Here is an 8,988-nt window from a genome sequence, read left to right as displayed (position 1 = left end):
CCACCCTCCCCAGTGCCCCTGGCTCATTTGTCACTCCCCACCCCACTGGAGGCCGGCAGATCCTCAAACTCGGACCCTCAGCTGAGAGGGGCCCCAAACTCGGGGCGCTGTTTGTGAATCCTTTTGTGGGGGTTCCTGGACTTTGAGGCTCTTAGAGAGACTTCCGGGCTGGTCCTGAGGGAGGGAGGGAGAGGGTGGTTGGTTATTTAAAAGACGGCCAGGTAAGGGAGGGGAGTGCTCACTCCTGGCATGCCATCCCATGGGACCACCCCCCTCTTGACCACAGTGGCTGGAAAAGGCCCTCGCAGCTAGGCTGCTGGGAGCTCTGTTCCCTTCCTGTGGCAGCACGCTTATTTTCTGGGAAGGCAGAGTGGGGCGAAGGTGGTAGGGGCCTAGGGCCATTCCTACTTCTGGTAGCAGTACCCCCCCAAGTGGACATCCCGGCTGAAGGCAGAGGTGACCGAGGAGAGCCTTGAGGGAAGGCGGGGGGTTATTTAGGAGTCTGTGCAGTTCTCTGCCACACCCTGTGGGTTTGCTTAAGGCCTTACAGTTCCTTCTCCTCCCCCTGCTGCATTGCACCATGGGTATCAAAAAGGGGTTTGAGTTTTGGGGACCAGGAGTGAGCTGCTGCCTCCTAGAGAGCCAGCTCTGACTGGCAGTAGGTCGTCCCGAGCCTGAGCTCAGACCTGGGAAGGACAAGGCTGTCTTTGGGTTTCCAGGCCCTGAACGACCGTTCAGAATCTGTGAGCCTGGGCCTTGGGGAAGGGTAGCTCCTGGTGCCAGGATGAAGCCATAGGCAGAGGGGCAAGGGGGTGGGGGGTGGAGGTAATGGTAATCTTCAGAGGTGCCCTGGACTCATACCAACAACCCCACCCCCCACCCCATGTGTTCAGCCGTGTTGCCGCCCGCTGTGCTATGAACAGTCAGAGTGCCGTCTCCACAAGAGTTTACAAATGAAAATGGAGGAAATGTCTTTGTCTGGCCTGGATAACAGCAAACTAGAGGTGAGGGCTCCCCCACGTGTGCCTCTGCTTCTGTCTCTGATGTTTCTGCGTGGCAATAGCTGGCCTCCACACCAAAGAGGAATTTGGGTAGTCAGCTTCATCTCCTCAAGGGGATAGCCAGCCGAGAAGGCAGGAAGAGCCCAAAGTCAAGATGGGGAAATGGCAGAGAAAGCCTAATTTCTGGCCAGGGTGAGGTGGCAGGAGATGTAGTCGGTGAGAGTCTCAGTCAGTCCAGTGGGCGGTGACTCTGACGATGGACGTTCGTTCTCCCCTGGGCCCAGGCCATCGCTCAGGAGATCTACACGGACCTGGTCGAGGATTCTTGTTTGGGATTCTGCTTCGAGGTACACCGGGCTGTGAAGTGTGGCTACTTCTTCCTGGATGACACAGACCCTGAGAGCATGAAGGACTTTGGTGAGCTTCCTGGGCAAAGGAGTACAGTCTCGCCTTGCCCTGGGAGTGCCACCGCCGCCTCCTCCTCCTCCAGCAGCCCCACCACATACAGACCTGGAGCTTAGACAGGGCCTTTTCAGAGACCATGGGCCCACGGGTGGGGACCATGAGGAGTCCCCTGCTCCCCCCTGATCACCGCACCTCTCCTGTCCCCAGAGATCGTGGACCAGCCAGGACTGGACATCTTTGGACAGGTTTTCAACCAGTGGAAGAGCAAGGAGTGTGTTTGCCCCAACTGCAGCCGCAGCATTGCCGCCTCCCGCTTCGCTCCCCACCTGGAGAAGTGCTTGGGAATGGGTCGGAACAGCAGCCGCATCGCCAACCGCCGGTGAGGGCCGTGCCCTCCTCAAGCCAGAGCCACCCTTCCCGTGTGGCGTGCCTGCCTTTGGGGGCCCTGGAAACAGTTGCAGGCTGCAGTGGGTGGCTGGCCCTTGGCTCCGCTCTTGAGGCCGTGAACCCTTCCTGTCCTCTACAGGATTGCCAACAGCAACAACATGAACAAGTCAGAGAGTGACCAGGAGGACAATGATGACATCAACGACAACGACTGGTCCTACGGCTCGGAGAAGAAAGGTGTTTGGGGAGCTGGGGAGTTTGGGGCTCTTGGGGTGAGGTGAGCAAGCAGAGATTGGGTCTACAGTGGCCATAGGTCATCATCCTGAATAATGGGAGTGTAGGGTAGGCAGGTGGGGAGGGGGGCGGCTAGTCTTTCTCTGGCCCCAGGTGGAGAGGTAACCCTGCTCATTGTCCCATTGTCCTCCACAGCCAAGAAGAGGAAATCTGACAAGGTGAGTGCCGGGCCAGTGGGAGCAATGTGGGGCAGAGGACAGCTCCCCTCCCCTTTGGGCAGGGAGTCCTTTCAAGGGGGTGGGGGTGGGGCTCTTGCCTCCAGTCTGAGGTCATGAGGGGGCCTCTGGGTTTGGGAGGAGGATGTCTGGTGGGCAGGAGGGCCACAAAGGCTGGGGGGTGGGGGGTGGCAGGGAGGCACGGGACTGGAGTAGACAGGTCTAGCGTGGGGTTGTGGGGAGGAGCAATTTGAGGCTGTTTCTTTGTCAAATCTCTTTTCCTTCCCCGGGTTCTCGGCGCCCCCTTATCATTCCCCTTTCCCCAAAGCTGTGGTATCTCCCATTCCAGAACCCCAATTCCCCTCGAAGATCCAAGTCTTTAAAACACAAAAATGGTAAGTGGGGGCTAGGCAAATGGGATGTCTCCCGGGCCTCCTTGTGGGGAGGAGAGGCTTGGGGCTTGGGGGAACTAGGGAATTGAGGGAGGGCCTGTGATCCTTCTGTCACCCCCACTTCCTTTCTGGTTATTTTCAGGGTTCTCTGTCTGTACTTCTGCATCATACACCCTTCCCCTTCTTTTTTCTTCTTCAGGGGAACTTAGCAACTCGGACCCTTTTAAGGTGAGGACAGGCTGCCCCTCTCAGGTGGCCCCTTCCTGGTTTCCTTGCTGTGGGGGTCATTGGGATTTGGACAGGTGGGGGGCAACCTCGTTGTTATGGACATCTGGGTGTTTGTGTTCTCCCTGGACCCCCCTCCCCTCCTCAATGCCCTCTTCCCAGTGTAGGTGGGGGTGGGAGGTCCTGGCATCTTCTCACTTAGGGGAGGGGCTAGGAGAGCCTGCCACCCTTGTGCCTGCTGCCTTTTAACTGTGCCCCTGCTTCTCCCTCAGTATAACAGTTCCTCTGGGATCAGCTATGAGGCCCTGGGGCCAGAGGAGCTGCGCAGCCTGCTTACCACGGTGAGGGCCAGGGTGGGCCCTGGGTATGGGATGGGGGTGTGTTTCAAGGCCCTGAACAAACTGGTGACAACAGTCAGGGCAGCGCACAGCATTTTCCTCTCTGGAAGGTAGTTTCCTGGGACCATGGCTCTGGAGCCCTGGGGGAGGGCTGTTTCTGTGCGGCAGTGCAACCTTTGTGGCGGGGGGACTGGGTGGCAGCTAGTTGGAACTCCCTGCCTTTCCCCCCTCTCAGCTCTGTTTCCTTTCCAGCAATGTGGGGTGATTTCGGAACACACAAAGAAGATGTGCACGAGGTAAGTGGGGATCCTCTTGCTCATACCCCTTAAATCTGAGGATTTGAGCTATGGGCCTCCCTCCCCTTCCTGGGCTCTTAACTGCCTCCCTTCCCTGCCCCACTCCTGCCTGGGCCGCTGAGGGGAAGGGCAGCTCCTGAGTTAGTTGACCTGCTCTGGCCCCAGGTCCCTGCGCTGCCCACAGCACACCGATGAGCAGCGGCGAGCCGTGCGGGTGTATTTCCTTGGGCCCTCAGCGTAAGTGAGCCTCCAAGTGGGGTGGGAGCCAGAGGTGGGGCGTAGGAGTGCTGGCTGGGCGCCCTGACACCCCGTCTTTGCCCTGATCTGCCCCTTCGCAGCATCCTCCCAGAGGTGGAGAGCTCACTGGATAACGACAGCTTTGACATGACTGACAGCCAGTCCCTGATCAGCCGGCTTCAGTGGGACGGCTCCTCCGATCTCTCACCCTCGGATTCCGGCTCCTCCAAGACCAGCGAGAACCAGGGATGGGGTCTAGGTAGGGAAGACCCCTGGGATTCTCTCTCCTGTCCCAGCCACAGGCCCCCACCTCTTCCCTCCCCTACCCCCACCCCAGCTCATCCCTCTTCACTCTCTTTTCAGGTACCAATAGCTCCGAGTCACGGAAAACCAAGAAAAAGAAATCCCATCTGAGCCTGGTGGGGACAGCCTCCAGCCTGGGCTCCAATAAGAAAAAGAAGCCAAAGCCACCGGCCCCTCCAACGCCCAGCATCTACGATGACATCAATTGACTCGGGTTCCAGGGATAGCCTATGGCTGAGCAGAGCTCTCTCCCAGCCCCACCCAGGTGGCAGAGCCTGGCCAATGGACAGCTGCTGGGGGTCTGGGCCTGGGAAGCTTGGTGGGCCAGGCAGGCAGAGGATCCAATTATGCACCCCTGGGGGGTGGCAGGGTCCTCGGCGAAGGAGCACGGACCCTCGGCATGCAGGACTCAGACCTGGACACGCGTCATGCCTTGGACATCAGTTTGGTGGGGAGGCAGTTTTCCTATTTATTCTGTGAGTTACTGGATGTCTGGCTAGGCCAGGGGCCTGGCCTGGGCACTGCACCCGGGCACTGCCTGCCCCCCACCCCAGGAACTGGACTAGGCCCTGCGAAGGGGCATTGTGGCTCCCTCAAGGCTGTGGGTCGGAAGCTGAGCCTGGAGGGGGCTTCGCCCAGCTGCCCTCAGCAATGTGAATGGGTCCGGTGCTTGGAGCTGAGGGGCAGGGCTGAGCCGTGTCCTGTCTGTGCAGAATCCTACCAGATGCCCCCATTCCTTGGGGTAGGCAGACACAGAGTGCTGTCTGCTGAGGTTGGTGTCTGGAACCAGCCACCACCTCCCCTGCCCCTTAGAGGGGCAGCCCTTTCCCCTCAATCCCCATGGGCCTCCTTGGCGGCAAGAGCTGTCCTTGTGTTGTTGGGTGCCAGGAAAGCCCCCACCCCCACCCCCCAGCCTCTGCAGCTGTAAGGAATGGGGCGGGGGAGGACAGGGAGAGGGAGCAGTGTATCAAAATGACTCCCCCCTGTCTTTCTTCCCTGCCCCTGGGCTGGAGAGGAGTGGGGCCCCAAGATGAGAGGGAACGGTGCTGCTTTATTTGAAATGTTTTCTTACCTCATTCCCTGCCCCAGGAAGGGGCCCAGCCTCACCCTCCTGGGGCTGCCCCATGTTCCTCCCACCTGCCCTGCCCTCCTAGAGCAGCCTAAGTTCCCAGCTGCTGCTTGCCACCCCTCTCTTCCATGATCAGCTTCAGTCCCTCGCCATGCTCCTGCCCTCTTCCCCCTGCCTTGGCCGCTTTTAAGTTATTTATTCCGTACTTGTGGTTTGGGCTCCGGGGAAAGCCAGACCCTGTGCCTCCCCCTCTACTTTGGAATAGAGTGGGAAGTGGAGGGGCGTCAATGCCTAGGGTGTTGCCCCTCTGGGGGCCAATCAGGTCAGTGCCCGCCTGCCCGGTCTACATCCCTGCGATGTACCACCCACCTCACGCGGGCACCCTACTCCAGGAGCTGAGCTGGAGGACCACGGCCTAGGCTGGGAGCAGAGCTGACTGGGTGGACTTGACCATGAGCCATGTTCCCACCGCACTGGCTGGACGTGTCCCTGCCCTCCTCTCAGGAGGAGCCAGCCCCCATTTGGGTAGCTAGTACCCAGGACTAGTTGGTCTGACTCGGGTTAGGGACCCTGAGAGAGGGAACAGGCAGGCCGATGGCCAGCTGGAGCCCCAATCTCACCCAGATGGTTGATTGTGGCTGGCACCTGGTTACAAATTAGTTTTTAACCCAAGAATTGTGATTATTTTTTAGGAAGCCAAACCTGTTTTGGCAGCAGGAGTTAGGGTAAGTCCCGGGGCCAAGGCTTCTTGGCTCTTGACCCTGTGTAGTCTTCTCCCTCCAGGAGAAGCCAAAGGGAGAGGCGGCTCTCAGGCAGCCTCCAGCCTGCTTCCAAAGGAAGTCTCGGGAGTGGGGTGAAGGTGGAGGGAGGAAGACCAGGGGGCCACTCTCCCCTTGGAGGCAGCTGCACCTCAGGCCCTAATTCACCCATTCTTTCCTCTCTGGCTTCTTCCTTTCCCCCTCCTAGTCGGAGGGAGAAGTGGGAAGTAGTTTGGGAACTGGTTTGTCTACATCGACTTCCCCATTGTTCCTTGGCCACCCCCCTCAGGACAGAGCCCCCTGCCCAGGCTGGGTAAGAGATGGGCTTGGTCCAGCAGGGACCCTGAGGGAACCACCCCCTTTCCTTTTGGGGAGAGTGCCCCCCCTCTACCATGTAGTTGAACAGGGGCTAGGAGCTCCCCACTCCCCTCCTGAACAGCAGGCTGTGTGGGTTTCAGTCCCATCCTTCCCACCCCAGCTAGGTATTGTCCGCCCTGTATCCTATCATGTGTCTGAGTGTGTGTGGGGGGGTTCTGTACTAATTTCCATGGCCGGTGGCTTTTCCTCCATGCATCACTCCCCCCCGCATGCCCAGGGGCCACCCGCCTGGCATTACCGCATGCTGGGGTCATTGGGGGAGGGGGGTGGGGCTCACGCTGTCCTGTGGTCTTGAGATTTTTATTTTTGCATATGTAATCCATCCTGTACAGGTAGCTAACTTTGTAAGCGCTGTGTATCCCCCCTGCCCCCATGGCTGCTGGTGTAAATAAACTGCATCTCCCGTTGGTAGCCGGGCCTCCCCACGCTCCTTACCCAGCTGCTTGCTGGGAGAGAGCAAAGCTCTGCTCTTGTCACAGAAAGAGGCTCCTGAACCACACGAGGAATTTTATTCAGCCAGTGACCCTCCAGGAGCCCCTGAGGCAAGGGCCTGGGGCCCAGAGCGCCATAGGGCTGTCCTTGGAGCTGGGCAGGATGCTGGCTGAGGGCCAGAGCAGTCTTGCTTCCAGCCTCAGGCTTAGGGGAGCAGCAGCTGTGGCCTGGCCTCGCCCAATGCTGGGGGCTTGGCTTCCTGCCCCATCCCCTTCCTGATGGCTCTATAAAGGACGATTACCATTTTTCTTTTTTAAAAGTGCTCTTTAAAAAAGGGGGTGGGGAGGGGTCACTGGGAACTGCCCAAGATGTGGAGAAACCCCCTTCCCATTCCTGCTACAAGGGCGGGGAGTGGTGGGCCAGGGCAGCTAGGTGCCTCTCAGGAAAGGTAGCATCTTTATTCTTGCTGTGTCACCCCAGTCTCCAAAGATCGATACTTGACTAGCAAAGGTAGAGGCTACTCCAGGCCTCCTCCAGAAGTAGGTTGGGGCCATGCTGAGCTGCCCTGGCCGGTAGCCCTGGGGGCAGGGGAGCAGACATGCAGACACAGAAAAGCCAGGGCCATGTGGCGGGGAGGGCGCCCCAGCGCCTAACCTCCCCAGAGACAGGCCATCAGCTCTCGATAGCTTTAAGACCCTAAAAAGTGAGGGAAGGCGGCATCCTCGCTTCTACCTGAGTTGTGCTTTCACAGAGGGGACACCTGTACCCTCGTGGATACGAGGCAATGCCACACACACCCCTGGCGTCCTCTGGAGGGGGCACCGCATCTTTTCCATCCCCGACTCCCCGGCCCTCGGCCCACTCTGGCCAGGAAAGGGGGAGGCCAAGGAGGTAGAAGACCATGCCTTCATTTTCTCCGAGTCCTTAGCGTCCATACATCCCAAACACCAGGAAGCTGAAGAAGACAGTGACGCCCACCAGAGAGACGGTGGCTGGTGCTGTGAAGAACTGGCGGTAATTGATGCGGAAATACCAGACGACAGCCAGCAGCACCACGAACACAGGCACCATGAGGCTGCCCACGTTGACACCAAGGCTGGGTGACTCGGTGGAGGAGGAGGACAGGGAAGCAGAGGGGCCAGGGACAGTGGGCCCCGGCGGGGATCGGTGGCAGTGGATCACAGCCTGGTCGGTAATGTTCAGGGAGCGCAGCGTGCGGGCTGGATCCTGCAGCAAGCGGCCCTGGTAGATGAGTTTCATGTGGCTCTCCTGTCCAGGGAAGTACTTGCTACAGGGATGAGAGGAGGAAGGGAAGACAGGATGAGAAATGAGAAGGACCTAGACTGGCAGGGCAGGGCCAAGCAGAAAGGGTGGATTTTTAAGGCAGTAATCCGCCTCCCCCTGGGCAGAGGCTGAATCCGACATTTTCTGGCTTGGGGAACATTTTCTGACTTGGGGAACAGCCTCCAGCTTCCAGTTCACTCACCTCTTCAGGGCACCCACGGTATCCTCGGGCCTGGCCACAGCCAGCTCCTCGGTGTCATTGAGGAATTTGAGCCGCACATTGATGAGGGTGGGAGGGGAGCCCTCTGGGCTGCCGCTCTGTGGGCCCACCTGTCTTTTGGGCGGGCCTTGAATGTCCAGCAGATGCTCCAGGCTGGGCTCAGCACCCCCCCCAGCTCCAAGCTCCCCGGTGGCGTCCCCTCCACCTTCGCCAACCTCTTCAGCCTTCTCGTCATTGCTCTCTGATGGGTGAGGGAGTTCAGTTGGCTCTGGGGTACCTTGGCCTGCCATCAGGTGGTCCACGTGCCCCAGGTGGAGGACAGATGTGTCTCCTGCTGACACAATGGTGCCCAGGAGGTGGTTGGTACTGCTGTCCGCTACATAGGTAGAGAGCCATGCTAGGACCAAGGCTAGAATCAGTACCACCACACCTGCCACCACCGTCACCTCATTGCCCACACCCTCAATGAGGGTGATGTCCGAGAGCTCCATGGGCTGGCTGCTGACCAGGTCCACACTGCGGAACAAAGCGGGAGAGCTTCAGTCGGGGCTGCAACCAGATCAGACTCTTAACTGACCCAGCCTGGGAGGAAACTGGGCGCTCAGAGTCCTGGAGAAAGGGTGGCCAATCTTCCCTAATTCTGGACTCCTAGTCCAAAGCTGTGCCTCTGCCTCTTGTACAACTCTAGTGTTCAAATTCCATGCCCTACCTCTCCGCCCGCTACAAGCATGTGTGTCGGGGGAACCTGCCGCCAACTGTGTGTGTGTGTGTGTGTGAAGGGTCAGGGGAACCTCAGCCTTGCTGCTGGCTGCCG

General features: G+C 59.1%; 2 protein-coding genes across 7 annotated transcripts in view; one reads left to right on the top strand and one right to left on the bottom strand.

Moving 5' to 3' along the window:
- The first annotated feature begins 203 nt into the window (after window positions 1–203).
- On the top strand, window positions 204–6,649 carry ATXN7L3 (ataxin 7 like 3). Of its 5 annotated transcripts, XM_045299585.1 has the most exons (13): window positions 204–456; window positions 894–1,004; window positions 1,286–1,418; window positions 1,614–1,785; window positions 1,933–2,030; window positions 2,223–2,245; window positions 2,571–2,637; window positions 2,777–2,862; window positions 3,132–3,200; window positions 3,450–3,493; window positions 3,659–3,730; window positions 3,832–3,989; window positions 4,094–6,649. In XM_045299585.1, exons 2-13 carry the CDS (start codon window positions 954–956, stop codon window positions 4,240–4,242), a joined length of 1,122 nt encoding a protein of 373 aa, XP_045155520.1. In that variant the 5' UTR covers window positions 204–456; window positions 894–953; the 3' UTR covers window positions 4,243–6,649. The 5 variants fall into 5 exon arrangements, with proteins under 5 accessions (XP_045155520.1, XP_045155522.1, XP_004707270.1 ...); XM_045299587.1 differs by lacking the exon at window positions 204–456 and having other exon boundaries at window positions 801–1,004; XM_004707213.4 differs by lacking the exon at window positions 204–456 and having other exon boundaries at window positions 803–1,004; window positions 2,834–2,862.
- Window positions 6,650–6,730: 81 nt separating this feature from the next.
- TMUB2 (transmembrane and ubiquitin like domain containing 2) overlaps window positions 6,731–8,988 on the bottom strand; it is a 4,131-nt gene continuing 1,873 nt past the window's right edge. For both annotated transcript variants that reach the window (XM_045299588.1, XM_004707212.2), the window contains exons 2-3: window positions 8,157–8,690; window positions 6,731–7,958 (exon numbers count right to left, since the gene is read on the bottom strand). In XM_045299588.1, the coding sequence (XP_045155523.1) occupies window positions 7,595–7,958; window positions 8,157–8,665 (873 nt within the window). In that variant the 5' untranslated portion in view covers window positions 8,666–8,690 and the 3' untranslated portion in view covers window positions 6,731–7,594. The remainder of the gene's footprint in view (window positions 7,959–8,156; window positions 8,691–8,988) is intronic.

Source organism: Echinops telfairi, unplaced genomic scaffold, assembly GCF_000313985.2.
Source record: "Echinops telfairi isolate 266 unplaced genomic scaffold, ASM31398v2 ScPeMD7_7458;HRSCAF=8496, whole genome shotgun sequence".
Lineage (NCBI taxonomy): Eukaryota > Metazoa > Chordata > Mammalia > Afrosoricida > Tenrecidae > Echinops > Echinops telfairi.
Note: the sequence above shows the minus strand (reverse complement) of the source record. Positions and strands in the feature narration are given on the sequence as shown.